The following is a 17,884-nucleotide window of genomic DNA, read 5'->3' as shown; positions in this document are numbered from 1 at the left end:
TGCCCCTGTAACCTAGGAAGCTGCCTTAGAGTCAGATCATTTGTCCATCTGGAATCAGCTCTCTGGGTATTCAGACTGGGATCTCTCCCAGCCCTACTTGGAGATGCCAGGGATTGAACCTGGGATCATCTGGATTCAATCAACTCAACGCTACTTGTGCGTTTAAAACCAGATTATTACAAAGACGATACATACAATACCCAGTACTCGCAGAAACCAATCCTTTAAAAGAAGTGGCGTTGCATTTTCTTCCGTTTAGGAAAAGAGGTGTGCAAAACGATTAAGCACTAGTCAAACAAGTTTTAAGTTGTTAAACTTATTTTGCAATGTAAGGACATTTACCAGTTCTATGGGTTACATACGCTGAAGCTTGCGTGCAGTCAGTTTCTGCTAGAGAGCCATTCTTATACCAAAGTGTTGCCCTTTATGGGGGGGGGGGGAGGCCACAAGAAATAGCTTTTGCCTTCATTGCCATGGTAACAGAATCCTTAGTGGAAAGCTGCATTTACATTTAAAGAGACACTTATAAATGTAAACACAAATAGCAATTAGGTGTCAGTTTTGTTACTAAGTGTCTGTCATATCTCTAGAATTTGAGCTTCAGAATAAAGAGGTACAGCAAAAGCTTGTTTATCAAACGAATGAAAACAGAAATGCAACTGCAATTAATATCAAGGAGAAAATCAAAGGCTACCTGGAATCTGAAAAATAGAAACTGAATTAATTACTTCTCCAGAACGAATTTGGCATTTGTTTCTTTAGGAATGAACTGTAATAGATTTTGACACCTATCCATTTTCAATCTGAAATTATTTTCCTATAAAATAGCAATTTTTAAGATTCCATTAGAAATGACAATATGTTACTGTTTCTCAAGCTAGAGGGCAACTGTCCACACCCTGAAGGGAACATCAGCAGGGGCTGTGCAAACAGTTGTATATGCCTTACTGGTACTAGGCTTGTAAACAGTCAAGGCTCAGCATTTTATCAATCATCTTTGTGGCAGTCACACATTGTGTATTTAGCAAAAGTCTTCCTTTTAACACTTTTATACCTGGTTTCTGTGCCTGCAAGATGCTGTTCCTAATACTGAGCCTCTTTCATGAGAGTAACTGTCCTTATTGCAAAGCTTTTCTGTTTTGAAATGTTTGTTTAAAGTCTTTATATCTTTACCACACAATCTTTATATATGTACCCCACAGTGGTTTACAGCACAATTTAAAACAAAACAATAATAAAGTGCACAGTAATCTAATGAAAGGTAATAGACAAATGGCATGATTTGCACGGGAAATCATCGTTAAACTAACAATGAAAGCAGCAAAATAAAAACCCCAGTTCCAATGTTTTAGAATATAGCTTCCTCCTAATACCATTTTAAAGTATACAGCATTACAATTCCCGAAATTAGAATAAAAATGGCTTCACCCAGAACGTAAAACATATCAGTGGGTACAGGCATGCCTCCGTTGGGAGGAAGACCCTCATCCTCCGATATCTGGGGTGGGGAGCCTGTGGTTGTTGCTGAACTACATAACTCTCATCATTCCTGACCATTGTCCATGTTGCCAGAGGAAATGGGAGTTGGAGTCCAGCAATGTTTAGAGGGCCTCAGAGCTGTGGTTAATAAGTGACTTTTTTGCAGAAAAAAACAGGCTGTAGAAATCCTCGGTGTTTTGAAGACCTGGTGTTTCCGCCACCTCTCTAGTGCGCTTTTCCTGCTTCTGTCTCATTTTCTCGTCCTTGGATCTGCCCATATGCTGCACTATTTGTTTTGTTTTGCTGCCTGCATGCCACACGAAACAGACAGCCTACTTGAGAGGCGCTTAAAAAAACGTGTGTGTTGGGACAGTGGAAGGAGCACAGGAATCACGTGTCACACATTTTGCTGCCTGCCAGCCACAATGAACAATCAACAGGCAGCTGCTTGGCTTGAAAATCTGGAGTGAGGGGAGAAATGCGGGAATCTTCCCATTGTTGTGGTTTTTCTTCTGCTTACAGGCATGTGGAACAGGAAGCGGCTTCAGAGGCATCTGAGTTGAATATGGCAGTGGGATTGTTCCAGGGTTGAGTTGGGGGAGCAGAGGCCAGAGGCATTGTAAGAATGATGGTGCTAATAAGGAGCACCTTTTTCCTAGTTGTTCCCAAGTTGTGTTGGGGAAAGCATTTCAGTGGCATCATTATTATCAACTTTTCCTCTTCCTCTGCTCACAGCAAGGATTATTCCCACGTCATTTGAGGAGGGGGTCAGCACAGTGCAAAGGCAGAAATAATATTATTCCCATGCTTCCCTAATTTTGAGAAGCTTGCAGATGACGTTTGGCTTCAAACATCAAACTTATCTGGGCTAGTATTGTTCAACAGCTACTCTAGTGAGTTCTTAAACGTGGGTGTTTTTTGTGCAGTTGTATATTTTATTATTATTTGTGACTATGTATGTGCATGGCTGGCTGTAGTTACTAAACATTATTTCTGGATTCAGTTGATTTTTGTTTTCTAGCTCTAATCTGTAGCAGCATACCAAGACTTAACAATGTCTGGAAAAGAAAATGTCTTTTCAAACATTTTTAAAAAAACCAAAAATAAATCTGAATAGATTTTTTATATTTGAACAATTCTAGGTTTTCGTCTCTTTTCTTTTTCTGCTCTTTTTTGAGGCAGCAGCTATTTTGTGTTAAGCCACACCCCTGCAGCACCAAAATTCCAAATCTGTCCCCGGATTTGAAAAGGTTTTCAACCACTGATGTAGGCACTACTGACACTGGTCTGACTCAATAAAGGCAGCCTCCTGTGTTCCTATTCAGAGCTACGTTGCCTAGGAACGTGGTTAGCACCTCATAATAAAAACTGGATTCAGCCCATGGCATCAGAAGAGTTAATGGGTTAGGAGAACCTGAAACAACTGGAAGCCAACATTAGCTGAAAAGGTCTGTATGAATAATCTGCCATGGTATTTTCCTATTCAGATGCCCTCCACTTTTTAATCACTTCTTATGGGCTTTTCTCTTAACCAGACAGCTGGGAACACACCTATAGGTTTATTTTATTTTGACTGACCTGCCCTTAGTCTTGTCAAAACCCGCCCCCAGCATTTTGCAATTACAACTCTTCTCTCTCTGTTTTTTATTTAATCATAACATTTTTGCTAAAAAGAACCTCAAAGCACACACTAACGGCCTAAAGCATTTGGAGTTGCAGTTTCAAACTGAAGATTTTTAATTAACCTCAGATTAAATTAGTTTGATTGCATCCCAGTGAAATGCAATGTTTTCCCTTTTAGGTGGAGCCTCACAAAATAGTGTGATCTTACTGTCTGGGGTGGGGTGGAGTGGGGGAGATAATAAAACTTTTTTACAGGAAGCAACATAAACGCATTACTACTCACCCCCATTAAAGTAGATGCTATTTGCGTGGCTTAGAACCTGCCTAAATCTATATATCATTATTTGTTTTATAAATTAAGTTTATAGAGAAAGTTTTTCTCTTTAGTAAGGTGGCAAGGGAGTTAAGTACCTTTTTCACTTATAAGCAGAGCTAGAAGAAAAAGCTTCCCGAGTTCCTTTTTCTAAAGGAAACATGATCCAGAAAGGAAGGGGAGAGTTCAGCATGGCTCAGTTTCAGGTCTGTAGCTATGGCAGCAGAGTCTTATGGCTATACTGGTTTATTGCTTCCATTTGGTGTTATTGGAGCCTGGAAAAAAACTGTAGCTCCTATGAATGGAGACTATAGAAAACGGAAACACTTCACTCCTTCCCTCTGTGTTGACAGCCTGTTAAGATTACTGCTTTGTTAGGAACTTTTTCTCGACTGAAAGCAGAGGTTTTTATGACTTGGGGATGTTTTCAGCTTTCCATTTTTTCTCCTCCTCTTCCCCCAACCCCCGGCATAAGACCAGGATCTCCTCGTGATGACCTGGCAAAGGCTGAGGGGGAAAGTTCCAGCAGAGGCAGATTTGGTGGCTGAAGAAAAGGAAATAAATAGTGCCAAAGCAGTTGTTAATGCAAGCAAAATTTCCTAAGCACGCACAGAAACTGCAGAAGTATCTATCAAGCTGGTCATGTTTTGCGTACGGAATGCCTCTGCCCATGTTGCTTTCCAAGCGATGATTGATTTGCTAGCTTATTAGTTGTAGAGGACCAATCTGGTCCAACAGCTAGAAGGTTGGGCTCCAGTGGAGGAAATTCAGGCTACAGTTCTCACTTATGAAACGTGCTAGGTGGCCTTGGCAAACCAAAACCCTTCAGCCCACCCACTTTGCAAGGATGGTGTCAGGCAAAGTTCTATGCATAGTTAGGTGCACAGTTCCATCAGGTTCGATGAGTTTAGGTGCACCAAACTGCATAGGATTGAGCATAGCTGTCAACTTACAGATTTGAAAATAAGGGACCAGCAGCCAAAATAAGGGACCTGCAGCCTCACCTGTTCCAGGCACTCCAGTCTTCCTGTCCTCCTTCAGTCTGGTCAAGCTCATGCTGGGTAGCTTCGAGAACACTGCCCAACCAACTTTGTAACCAGAGGTTCAACTGAATAGAATCTGAATCACACGCACCACAAGGCCTATGCAGCCTCAACTTAAGATGGCTCCCTGGCCTGGCTTTGCACTGCAAAGTTTGCAGCAGCACGTGCAACAAAATGGCGTCCAGCATTCAAAAAACCCCTCAGCTTACATTAACTAGCCACACACAAGGCATGCAAGCTCCACCCCCCAGTCGTTCTTAGACTTCTTATTGGGTGAGCAACACAGCCAAGCAACACAGTTGGAGCCTCCCTCCTCCCTGGCCGGCAGGGAGGGAGGGAGAGGAGCTGCTTCCTTTGAAATTTAAGGGACATCCATCAATAAGGGACAGCAGCAGGACATGGCACTGGAATAAGGGACTGTCCCTTCAAATAAGGGACACTTGACAGCTATGGGATTGAGTGGTGCAATTTTGCTCTGAGCTCCTTTTAGGAAGGATGGAATGCAACTGTAAAAAGATAAAATTAAAGCAAGAGGGCCTGGCACTCGAAGTATTTTGGTACATGCTGTATCTAGAAAAACATATCAAGCAACTCTGACTCCTCCACCCCTGAATGATGGCTGTGTATCTCCTTACACAATGTTTGCTCAGATGCTTCAGTTTTGCTGTGAACGTAAGGACAGTTACATGGAAATAGATTATAATTAAATTGAGATTTAATTTCAGGTGAATGTACTGAGCACAGTGTTGGGTTGCAGCATTCGAAATTTGCCAGGCACATTTTGCGTCTGGCTGTCTGCCACTTGCAACCAAGTGAAGATGCCTGGCTGCCAGGATACAGGCTAACGTCTCCACCAACTGGAGGTTCATGCCTTACGATCCACGGATCTTGACTGTTTTCACACACTGCCAAACACATCCTATAGAATTCTGTCCGTTATATTTTATCTGCACAGTCAGAATGAATTTCAGGAACCAATAAGTCACATTGAAAAATATGACTTTTGCACCGTCTGGCCCCAAAATGGCAACTAGGCATTCCATTTTGGTGACTGTAACCCTGGTTTAAGGAGCCATTTAGTGCCTAGCTTATATACCTGACACTAGCCTAGCTTATATACCTGAGAAGGGACACAGGTGGCGCTGTGGGTTAAACCACAGAGCCTAGGACTTGCCGATCAGAAGGTCAGTGGTTCAAATCCCCGCGACAAGGTGAGCTCCTGTTGCTCGGTCCCTGCTCCTGGCAACCTAGCAGTTTGAAAGCACATCAGAGTGCAAGTAGATAAATAGGTACCGCTCTGGTGGGAAGGTAAACGGTGTTTCCGTGCGCTGCTCTGGTTCGCCAGAAGCGGGTTAGTCATGCTGGCCACATGACCCAGAAGCTGTACGCCGGCTCCCTCGGCCAATAAAGCGAGATGAGCGCCACAACCCCAGAGTCGGTCATGACTAAACTTAATGGTCAGGGGTCCCTTTACCTTTATATATACCTGATTATATATACCTGACAGTTTCTAACACTGTTGGGTTGTAATATTTAGAAGTGAACTCCATTGACACCAGGGAACCTTACTTCTAGGTAAATTTCATGTATGGAGCGTGATACTAAGCATATTTGCTGTGCAAATTCTAGTTCACTGAAGAGAGCTCAATCCTAGGTGCCTTAATCCTGCAAGCTTTAGTGCAGTTGTGACCTCCAAGTTAGATTGGAGAATTAGAAGCAATGTTTGTTCCGTTGTACCTTTGAAACCACAAATTTGTTCTACATAGACTCCAGCCTTATTTCTAAACCTCTCTGCTTTTTCTATAGCTAAAGCTTTTGAGCAGCATTGTACAAGTCATGTGATTTATGGAAACTTGGGGGGGGGGTTACCCCAGTTTTGAAAGTATTGGTTTTCTAGGCACTTCAAAAGTAGAGTATTATACATACTAAAGTGAAGCATTTCTTATTCAGCTGATAGCATTCACCTATGCAGTGTCTGTTAATGTAGGGTTGCCATACTGTTGAGCTATTTTTATGGAAATTTGCCAAAATATCAACACTTCCGACATGGATTGCCACCCCGGTCATTTTTACCAATTTTTTGAAATTCCAACCGGATGCTGTTTCCACCAGACGAATCCCGCATATGTACGGCAGCCTGAGATCTCCAAAGAATGCTTAGCAAATGGGTCACAGCAGGCTACTGAGAGTTTTAAAATATTGTGATGTAAATCAGGCTGAAGGCCTTGAGCCACTCTAGTAGACAGCACTACATAAACAGGCTGTTGGCAGAGTGCTGTTTCTTCACCAGTAGCAGCACAGTTGCTTGTTGAGACCTATTCTGATTCCTGTACCTACAGCTGAGCACAGCCAGAACTCTTTCCTGTGCTCCTCACTACTTCTCCAGAGCTTCAGGCTCAGATTCCTCAGGCTCCATCTATTTTGTATTATGCAGTGATAGGCTAGTGCACAAATGCATGTAAGTTATGACTGAATATGTGACTAGCCTCCACTGAAAAGTATCATGGATGAGGTCCTGTCAAAAACCATCACTTAACATTATAATCACAAGATAAACATGCAGTATAATAATTCCATTTGATTTTATGACATAACTCCTATAAGGAGCAGTAGTATTTGAGGTGCACAAAAATAAATAATGACAATCCATTTAATTTTGACATTAGACAGAGTATCAATGCCAGAACCTGACAGTCAGGCACCACAATATTTCACCTAGGAAATTAATGCACAGTGTTAAAGAAAGATTGAATAGTTTAACAACAGCAATGTAATTTTTTCCTCCTCTAGTAAAAACCTAATGCCCACTCACTATTTTCTCTACCACAAACTCAACTGCCATGAAGACTGATTCTTTCATTTGGAGCTATCTCTTCCTCCTCCTCACAGGAAACTTCATCAAGGGCAGTAGACCTCTCAAAAGTGAAGAATCTGGCTCCCTATAGCAAAGACTTGTCTGTCATTAATATAGGATCTAGCTGCAGGCCACCTTTGGCAAGCCACTGTTACCATAGGCTTAGCCCCGACTCATCTGCAATCTAGAAATATTACTTCCCTTCCCACCTTGCAGGGTTGTAAACATCATTGAGGTCGTGGTCACTTTATTTGTATGTTGCTTTTCTGTATACATCCCATTCAAAGTGGTTCACAGCCAAGCATGACACAGACACAAGCGATTCACACAAAGGGCTCTGAACATTCTAAAGTAATGCACACATTTGATTGTTTAAGGGATGAGTAGTATTTTTAAATACTAAACCACTGAGCCTTCAGGAGAGGGCAGAGTATAATTATGAAGTAATTATGCTTCTTTACATGAACAATATCACACAACTAATCTGACCAGTCTATTCAACCCTAGACGTACTCCATTCATTTAATTAGTAATACGGTAAAACCCTGTCCTCATGAATATTAACTCACTGGTAAAAATGTGAAGAGCAGTGAGTGATTGCATCTTTGGCGATAAAAGTTTATTACTGAGGTGTTTAATCTGATAGGTATTTTGAGCCTTCCCGAAATTAGGCCAAACTTGACATTGATCTAAATCTAAACCAAATGCATTTTCTTAATAGACTTGTTTTGTTCCACCTCATCTTGCTCCCCACCTCTGTAGCAGTACACCCTGTGTCCCCTTTGTGTTTTGCTCCTCAGTGGTTACCATTGATTCATTTAAGGTAGGGGAAAGAAACATGCAAGGAGAAAGCAAAGGGAGAGGGAGAAATGTGGCAAATAGATGTAAAAGATTATGGCCCTAATTCACCTAGTTAGCAATTGCTAAGACCATTGAAAGATATGGGACTCTGGTAGCCACAAATAACTTGTTTTGGTTTCAGTAAAACGTGTAGCGCAATCCTATGTATGTGTACTCCTAAATTTGTAAGGATTGTAGCCTGAATCATGACCGACTGTAGCTGGACTGGGGCATATAGTCAATCTAACATCAATACCATGAGCTATCCTGGTGTGTCTCCTCATTATCAGAATGAGATGGAGCTTCCTTTTGTGGGGTTCACTAAAGACACTCTGTTTTAGCTCACCACCAGCACATTAAAAGTATAAACAGTTTCCTTGCCCTTTTACATGACTTTATTGATGATGCGGGAATTCTAATCTGCTTTGGTGACTGAGAGTATTTCAAGGACAAGGAGCAATCTTGTGTGCCACAGCTCAGGATGACTAATGTAGTGTGCATATAGTTTAATGAAGGAAAGGGGCTGCTTTAGGATAACAAGGGATCTTCGATCCCTTCCAGCTCCTGTGATTCAGTGATTAATCTGCCTTAACCTGTTTGTTTGTTTGTTTGTTTGTTTGTTTGTTTGTTTGTTTGTTTGTTTTTTAACCTGACCAAGTTATGCCGTTGAAAACTATTGAGTGATGTGACAGAAATGACCACACTGTGGTTTGATCAATTAATCAATTACAGGTCAAGAGTTATAAAACCATTTGGCACATAGAAGGAAAGAAGTATTTGAAAGCCTTGATCTCCTTATGGGCCAATAAAAAAGTCAGTTGCTTCACAAAGTGTAACAAATACTATGAGGATATAGGATCTCAACCATCTGTATTTGGAACATCCAGTTTTTAAAAACCCTTAGGCTATCTGCTGCCTGGATGCCTCAGTACTGTAATTTCTTCCCGTTTCTCTCAGTGAGTTTTATATGCTTGGCAGTGCTGCTGCTGATTGACAACAAATTGATGAGGTGGGAAGTGAGCCATAAGGGAACAAGGTGCTCTCCCATGGGCCTACTCATGTTGTGCAATGGTGTCTAGGGAAGTGGACCACTTGAAGGCATTCTTACGATCTGATGTTGCTCTTTTCTACTCATGGAGTAGTTATATTCTGCTCAAGTATTGCATGGCCTATGAGCTGGTGTAGGCTCTCTGATCTCCGCTGTCTACACTGTATTTGTTGTGTGAAAGTTCTTGCAGCAAGTCAGAGGGACAGGCTTCTCATACTATTAGAATATGAAACTTCCAGCTACCACTGTGCTAATTAATGGCAGCTGGGATACACTCCCTTTGCCCAGAGATAGTTTAAAGAATACTGTACGTTTACTTACGTTCTCCTAACTAGGGGTTTCAGATGATGGAAAAAAAAGACCTTCATTGACCAGCCTAAAAGATAAGCATATAATGCTTGTAAGGCTTAATTAAGGTGGGCCCTAGATGTTGTCATTGTTTTATAATGGTTAGCACTTTGCTTTTCCACAAACTTAAGACATAATAATTATGCTTTATCTATATAGAATTTTTATAGTATGCCTGTGTTGTTTTTATGTTAATTTAGAATTAAATGCTTGCTTCTACTTGGACTGAATCTAGAATTTGATTAGAATCATAAAATTGTAGAGTTGGAAGGGACCCTGAGGACAATTTAGTCCCAACCCCCTGCAATGCAGGAATATGCAGCTGTCCCACACGGGGATAGAATCTGCAACCTTGGCATTATCAGCACCATGCTCTAACCAACTCGAACTATTCAGGCTAGAAAAACAATTAAATGTCTAAATTATGAAATCTCCCTCATCCTTATAATAAACACATAAGGGAGATTGTTATTGTCCCCACTTATATTACGGGCAACTGTGGCTTACTGATTTGGCAAATGCCACCCAATTAAGTCCATGGCTGAAATGGAATTTGAATCTATGTATGACCCGGAAGCTGTACACCGGCTCCCTCGGCCAATAAAGCGAAATGAGCACCGCAACCCCTGAGTCGGTCACGACTGGACCTAATGGTCAGGGGTCCCATTACGCAAAATATTAAATACCTTCTCCACAATTTCTCCCCACAATAAATTACTAATTTTTAATACTTAGTTCACATCTTCTCTCAAGACTGCATCTCTTTTGTGGAGCTGTCACATTTTCTCTAACACTCAATTTGCAATACTTCGTATCAGGCAAAATCCAATGCTGTACACATTGCTCTCATGGTTGTGACATAGGATTCAATTGCATGCCTCTTGGAAATTGTCTGCAGTACAGTAAGCCCACAATTTAAGCACAGTTAACTTGTGTGCATTCAACTTTACGTGCTTGCCAAAAAAATGTTTTTTTAAGTAAAATAAATAAATAAAAAGGGGGCAACATCCAGAAAAACCCCTAGCAATTCACCTCACCACCTTTGCACCTAATGTGTTTGGACTACTGTACACACAATTTTGGCTTTATGTGCAATTCCTGGAACATAATCCCCCACCCATTAAATTGTGGGTTTACTGTATTAGCAACTAGTATACATTTCACCATCTGAAGCTTTGTGATTTTAAAAAAGTCAACAGGGATTGGGTGTTGGTATGCAAAGGTAGAGTGTGCTCATAAGCTTGCCAGATCACACTCAGATTTGCAGTTTCTCTCAGTTGTGGCTTCTTCCTGTTCCGTCCTCAATCCCTTTGTCCGCCCCATTCTTCTCCCTGCTATGCACCACACCTGGAGTCCTGTTCACTACAGCAGGTGACAGGGGGTAGACAAAGGCACCTAGAAACAAATTGATGGGACTTGTAGCTGCTGCAATTTCTGCTTTAATCACTAGCTTTAAAGGGAGAGAGTAAATCTCCAGGATGCCACCTGACAAACCTAACCTCCCTCTTTCATTAACCTTTTATAAAATAAAAAACGTTGAGCAGCAGCATGAAAACCTATCAAGCTACTTCCGCATTACAGAATAATATTGTACTCTATTGGCATTGAGTTGCGCTGGCTAGAGTATTGTGCTTACACACAAAGGATAAAATGCGGCACTCATTGTTTGCTTGTGTAGAAAGGCCGAGTCAAGCACTCTATCCACTAGCCCACAAAGACTGCTTAGCCAGAGCCGCATGTTAATCTGGTTTCCCTTTCTGACTGAACTGGAACTTAGAAGCATATGGTGTAATAGTACAATCTTCTCCCTGTGCTAATTGTGAAGCAGTTTGCTGACACACTGTGCTAGTAATGGCTGTGTCCCCTATCTATGCATGCCAAGCTCTAGCAGAAGGAGCTATGAAACGTCAGTGTACCTGGAACAGAAAATACAACCTGCCAGGGCAGGCTGAAATATTCATGCATTATATTTCCTTCCAAAACAATGTTAGCAAGCTCAATTCTTCATTGCCTTTTCCCGGGACTGATGCAGTCCTTCCTATTGCAGCAGAAGCAGCATCACTACAGCGCAGTAACCATGGCAAGACTATGTTCAGAGCAAAAACACTACGCTGGATAGGTAGAATTTTCCCTGGGTGGGTGTTTCATTCAGAGAGAGAGAGAGAGAGAGATTGGGTGACCTCAGCTGCTGTGAGTCATCCTGCAGAGATGAGAGGGAAAAGCAGTGAAGAAAAACAAAACAAAATCAAGACCAATCCCTGTATGGGTAATATAGGAACAGGCAGTGTCTGGAATAGAAACCAGGCGAGGGAAGGGCAGAGAGAGGCATGGGGTGGGAGAACAGAGGACGTGGGGTGGGGTTCTGCTGTCTTTTTGGGAAGCCTAATTCGGATAAGGAGAGGGAAGCAGCCGACCAGGCGAAAAAAGAGAAACAAAACACCTCGTTGAGAGTTGCAGATTCACAGCATGCTGGCTGCAATCTCCCCTGCTCTACTCGCTCTCCCGCCCGCTCCTGAAAACCCCAAAGTCGTCCCGTTCGCTTTTGATCTTTCCCCCCGCCCTCCCCTCTCCACTGCGTGGAATTCCAGCTGCTCGCTTCCAGTGGCGCCAGAGGGGCTCAAGGCGCGCGGGGGTGGGTTGGTGGGGGGCGCGAGAGAAAACGGGAGCGCCTCCTCGCTCGTATTGTCAGAAGCGGCGGGTGCGGGAGGGGCCTCGTGGTCTGTGTGCGCCCCCACCCTCCCGCGCCAGCCAGCCAGCCAGCTGCTCCGCTTTGCTCTCTGAGGCGATCTATATCCCCTCGCTGTTCTCCTCCCTCTGGCGCGGCCCGGGTCCTTTGGCCGCCGCTGTTGCTGAGGCGGCGGGAGCCGAAGTTTTCCAGCCACGGAACGCCAGACAGTTGCCCGCTCTGTTCCTGGCTGGCTGCCTCCCTGCCGTGCCGCCGCCTCCTCCTCCCCCCCCCCCCCAGGGCACGGACGTCGCGCGCGACCGCGGGCGGACTCTTTCCCTTGCCGCGGTGTCTCCCCCGCGCCCTCTCCGCTCCTCCCTCTCCCGCCCGAGCCAACGCGTTTGTGTCTGGCGGAGGGAGACGGCGCGTTGTGCCGGTCTCCATGGCAGTGGGCTCGTGTGGGCGGAGTGGTCGGGGCCGCAGCGCGGCTCTGAGCGAACGGCTCCCCCGCCCCCTCCGCTCTGCCCTCCCTTCCGTGTGTTTGTGTCAGGCTGGTCGCGGCGGCGGCGGCGGCGGCTGAGCGGCTGCCCGGGGCGCCCGGCTCGGAGCGGCGGGCGAGAGGAGGCAGAGACCCCCCCCGGTCCCCCGTCTCTCTCACACACGAAGCCCCGACGCGCGGACGCCCTCCCCCCGCCTCGGCTCCTCTAGGCATGGGCGACCCTTAGCGAGAGCGAGGGAGAGAGAAGGGGGGAGACGCGAGCGAGCGCGGCGGCTGGTGCGGTTGGCTGCTCGCTCTGCTCTTCGGTTGCGGCCGCCATGGCGGTGGCGGTGGAGTCGCGGCCGGAGCTGGTGGGGAAGCGGTTCTTGTGCGTCGGAGGAGACGAGCCGCCCGAGAACGGGCGTTGGAGAGCCGGCGTCATCCGCACCGTCTCGCACCGGGACTCGCGGAGCCCCGAGTTGTCGGTAAGAAGCTGCCATTCCCGTCTCCCTCCGTCCCTCCCTCAGGGGGGTCCCGGCCCAGCCCAGCCCCTCCCGCGAAGCGGACCCCCCCCCCTCCCGACGCCGCCCCGTAGCCGAAAATTTGGGGAGCGGAAAGCAGCGAGGAGGACTCCCTGCCCTTTCCGAGGAGTGCAATGGCTTTCTCCCCTATAGAGAGCCCTTTTAAGGGCGAGAGCAGGGAGGGGGACGAAGTGTGGGGCTTCTCTTTTCTTCTCCACACAAACACACGCATATATGGGGCCACATATATGGGGTGTGTTTGTTGGGGCGAGTGAGAGGAGTGGAGGTAGTAACAGGACACTCCCCCCTCCCTGCTCGTGAAAGGGGGGGAGGCGACGAGGGAGTTTAAACATGACACATCCGCTCTCATTTCCCCTTTTCTAGGCCCCGAACAGAGAAGGGGCTTACAGTGGGTTAGCAACAGCAGAAAATCTCTTCTCCCCCCACCTCTCTCTCTCTCTCTCTCTCTCTCTCTGCTTCCCACCCAGCCTCATCTTTAAGGAAGGGAAGCGCCAATTGCTCGTCCTTTTTCTGGTGTAATGTGGGCTTTTTGCGCCCACTGTATGTGTGCGGGTTTTGGGGGGGGGGTGAGGGGGGATGTCTGGTGTTGAACCAGGTTGATTCGGATCATTGAACGGGGGGCGGGGGATACCGTGATTACACAGCAGCAGCCGCCAACTGTTGGTGATTTGCAGATGGGAGTTCTTAGGAAAGAAGGGTTTGTCTTTCACACGCACAGACGACAACACACACACACACACACACGTACATATATACTTTGCTGCCGCTGCTTCGCTTCGCAATATTAATGTGGACTTGTGTATGTGCCCAGCATATGTGATGAGGAAAGCGGATAGAAGGCATTGGTTTTTGATTCACATTCTTGTGAGAAATGTCGCTGTTGGTTTGGCCCGTTCATTCCTTTAAATACCACCCTATAAAACAGGCGCTGGCTGTCCTCTGGCAAATCTGGTGGGTGGGTCTTTGTTTTTTAAATGCCATAGGTTGAGCAGTTGTAGTCAAACAGAAAACCTCCTCTTGTGGAATTTTTATAAACGTTTTAAGAAGCCATTGGTCTTTCGAACTAGTGTGTCTCCTGCCAGTGTTTTCCTAATGGGTGTAGGAATGTGAATGGAGGGAGGGAGGGAGCCAGGATATATTGTGGGGGAAGGGAAGGAAAAAGCAACCAGGATTTCCTTGCCCTGTGTAAGAAATACATACTACTCGAATTCCATTTACAGTTTTTCTAAAGATTTAACATTTATGTTCAATGCTTGCTGGAGAATCTAGCTATGTGATACATGTTACTACTACAGTTGTACAAGCTGCATTTTAAAAAAATGCTGCAGTGCTTATAAAAACTTAGTTTCTCTGTTTTCCCAGTGGTCTTTAAATTGGCTTCCCGATTACCTCCAAGTACCATTAATAACAAATTGTTCAAGGATTTTTCTTTAACAAATTAAATAGGAAAATAATGATACTTACTTTTAGACAGTAATATTTGCTTCACTGCTGACAATGTGCTGTTCTCGTTTTTGTGGGTCTGTTGTGTGACTGTTTTACAGAGGAAGGGTGCTTTTTAAAGATTGTAAATATCCCTTTTGGTGTTGCTTTAAAATCCTGAACTTTTTATTTTATACTTAATTGTAAATGTATGTAATGCATGCTTATAAAGAAGTAGCATATTTACTTTGATGTAAAATATTTGGAGAAATGACTATACCCCTTCCTTTTTCTAGTCCACCACTTAGCAGTCTATGGAGAAACATAGGAAAAATAGAAAAGGGGGGGGGTCTTTGCTGAAAGAGCCGAATATAATTTCCCAAAAAATCCACCCCTTTTTTGGCATATATGCTTACAAACTTAATTCCTTCATAAATCCTGCAACCTCCTGCCCCCAGCAAATTGATGGGTGGAGCTTAGACTTGCTGCCAGGATATATCTGCTCACAGTTGTTTAAAATAAATAGAGGAGGTGTGTACTGGAAATTGTGAGCACAGCACCTTCAATGAATGAAAGAAAAACATTAAGAAGCAAATGGTTGGTAAAAATTATGCAATGCTGCTGTAGAAATGAAAAAGGGTGGCTTTGCTGTTGTTCATCACTTAAGTCTTGTTAAAATAGTTTGAGCATTCCCACGCTTAAGATGTGATGCGAAGTGCTCATCTTCTAAAGTATTGGGCAGGGTGGGGGGACCTATGAGTCATAACAGTGCAGGCATGGTTGGGGAGGCGTTGTAGCAGATACTGTTTACTAGGAGCCCATGAGTGTCACACAGCTGATCTCACATTAGTTAAAACTGCAGTGGAGGTACTAGCTGGACAAAGAATATTATTTTCCTAGCAACAAATACTGTAGTTTGTATATAGAAAATACAGTATCAGTGTTGTAAAAGAGTGTTACCTAGAGTGTAGATATCCAGGTCCTTCGCAGCAAATTAATATCTGCATTAGTTGAAAACTGGAATCCTATGCATGCTTACCAGTGAGTATACACCTGTTGTGCTGCTTGGGATGTATTTTCAAGAGAGCAAGTAGAGAACAAGCTGCCCCAATTGTTACTGTTCTCATAGCAGTGTGATAAGGTGCAAAGTAAAGAAAGACCCACGGTCCAAAGTTCTGCATCTTTTTAGAGGAAAGGTTAGATTTTAGGGTACTAAGGTTTAGGAGTACAGATTACAATTCCAAATCTTCTATATAGGGTTAAGTTCTATTCTAATTACTGGAATGTAGAAGGAGTTCCTTGGCCATTGCTGGCTTCTCTAGTATTTGACTGCTGTTGTGGGTGGAGCTCTTTGTTAATCCTTCTAGGCTTCCATTCTTAGGTTGTTTCTATGAATAGTTCTAAAGTCTGTTGGTACTCAGAGTGAAATAGAAATCATTTATGTTTGGGGTAAGGGAGTGGTGGTTTAGTTCATCTATGCAGTATTCAGATAGCAATTTAGAAAACTGCCCAGTGTTGTAAATTTCACTGCACTAGACATAAGCTACCAGCAAATCAAAAGCATTAAAACCAGACTGTTTTCTAAAACTTTTTGTTGTAGACCACTCTTCTGGTTTGCTTTACAGGCCACAACATTTTTAATGTTACAGTCCTAAGAGGCCACTTGAAATATATTGTGGAGTACTATAAATTCAGAGTAGGAGTAACTATGTTAGTTCCTCCACCTTCTTTTTGAGACTGTACTGTATATGTATATACTGTGTGTGTGTGAGAGAGTGTGTGTGTGCGCGCTTCATTTTCGGGTATTTGTCAATGGGACACTGAAGTGGTGTAACAAGGAATATGGTCACACCAGCTGGCAGTGATTATTCTACTGCTGGCATACGCTGTCTGGAAAATGAGCATGTTGTCTTTGCGTTGCACACGGCATTCTCTGATCCAGAATTTGAAATCCTTCGTTAGCTCCAGTTGTATTTCTACTTGCATTATAAATGGTTCTGGAAACTTGATACAAGCATAGTATGCATGTATAATGCATAACTACCTAAATGCAGACGTACTCTGTGAATCTCAGGAGGGAATATTAAGCTTGTGCCAGAAATTCAGCTCAGAGAGCCTTTCAGACTAATTTCAGACTCCTCTGTGGTCCTCCCTATTCCTCTTGGAGTCTGGAAAATTGGGACTATGGAAAAAAACACAAGGATAAACCTTGAGTCTACCCTGGTGTAAAACCTAGCATATCATTTTGTAAAACAAACAAACCAGGAGTGGTCACCCAACCCAAATCCTGCCAACCAAGCCTTATCCAATTCAGATATTTATTTCTCTTGTATTCAGAGCTAAGGTCCTCTGTATCTCTTTCTGCCCCATATCACAAGTAGGCAGGTGACTGCCTTTTAGCAAGCCTAGCCTAGCCTAAAATGTCCTACATTGGGCATAGGTAATAAAATGGTTAATAGAATTAGGACTGAGGACAGTGTGAAGACCCTATGGGGTTACCTGCTATAATTACTTTTGTGTTCAACATCTGTAATTAAGAAAGCTTTTTTCACATAAAAGGTCATTTGTTAATGTTAGGCAGATGTTTGGTATTCCATTAGTAATATTAACCCAAGAAATCACATTTTTCTGCAGTCGAAAAGTGTTGCATAATATGCTGAACTAACAAGTCTACAGTTGAAACTCAAATCTCAGAAGTGGCAACAAATGAGATATTTCTGTTTATCTTCTCTGTTACTTATAAACAGACGTTTGAGCCAGTCTCCAGATAGCAAGCTTTAGGGAAAGAGCATTTTGCTTAAAACATACACTAGAGCTATCATTCCTTTCAAATAAAAACATAATGCTTTTAGTGATGAAATGTATAGTTTTGTGTTAGAAAAAAAACCAGTTATTTATAAACACTCAGAAATAGTTTGTGAAGGATTAGATATTAAGAAATTTTGAGTTTGAGGAACCACTTAATATACAGTGGTACCTCTGGATGAGGACGGGATCCGTTCTGGAGCGCCGTTCGCATCCTGAAGCGAACGCAACCTGCGTGCGCGGGTGACGATTTGCAGCTTCTGCGCATGCGCGTGACGTCATTTTGAGCGCATGCGTGAGCAGTGAAACCCGGAAGTAACACGCTCCATTACTTCCGGGTCGCCGCAGAGCGCAACCCAAAAATGCTCAACCTGAAGCATATTCAACTCAAGGTATGACTGTATAGTAAATAAATGTGTAGAAC

At 43.8% G+C, this 17,884-nt stretch overlaps 1 protein-coding gene across 3 annotated transcripts in view; it reads left to right on the top strand.

The window, feature by feature from the left end:
• JMJD1C (jumonji domain containing 1C) overlaps positions 1–17,884 on the top strand; it is a 123,996-nt gene that overhangs the window by 5,541 nt on the left and 100,571 nt on the right. For 2 of the 3 annotated variants that reach the window (XM_081861113.1, XM_081861112.1), the window contains exon 1: positions 12,856–13,176. The exons of the other annotated variant lie outside the window; for it this stretch is intronic. In XM_081861113.1, coding sequence (XP_081717239.1) covers positions 13,030–13,176 — 147 coding nt within the window. In that variant the 5' untranslated portion in view covers positions 12,856–13,029. Of the gene's footprint in view, positions 1–12,855; positions 13,177–17,884 lie in introns of those variants that run through there. 3 annotated transcript variants of the gene reach the window in all.

Source organism: Podarcis erhardii, assembly GCF_964252035.2.
Source record: "Podarcis erhardii genome assembly, chromosome: 5".
In the NCBI taxonomy this organism is placed as follows: domain Eukaryota; kingdom Metazoa; phylum Chordata; class Lepidosauria; order Squamata; family Lacertidae; genus Podarcis; species Podarcis erhardii.
This window is presented reverse-complemented; position numbering and strand designations above follow the sequence as displayed.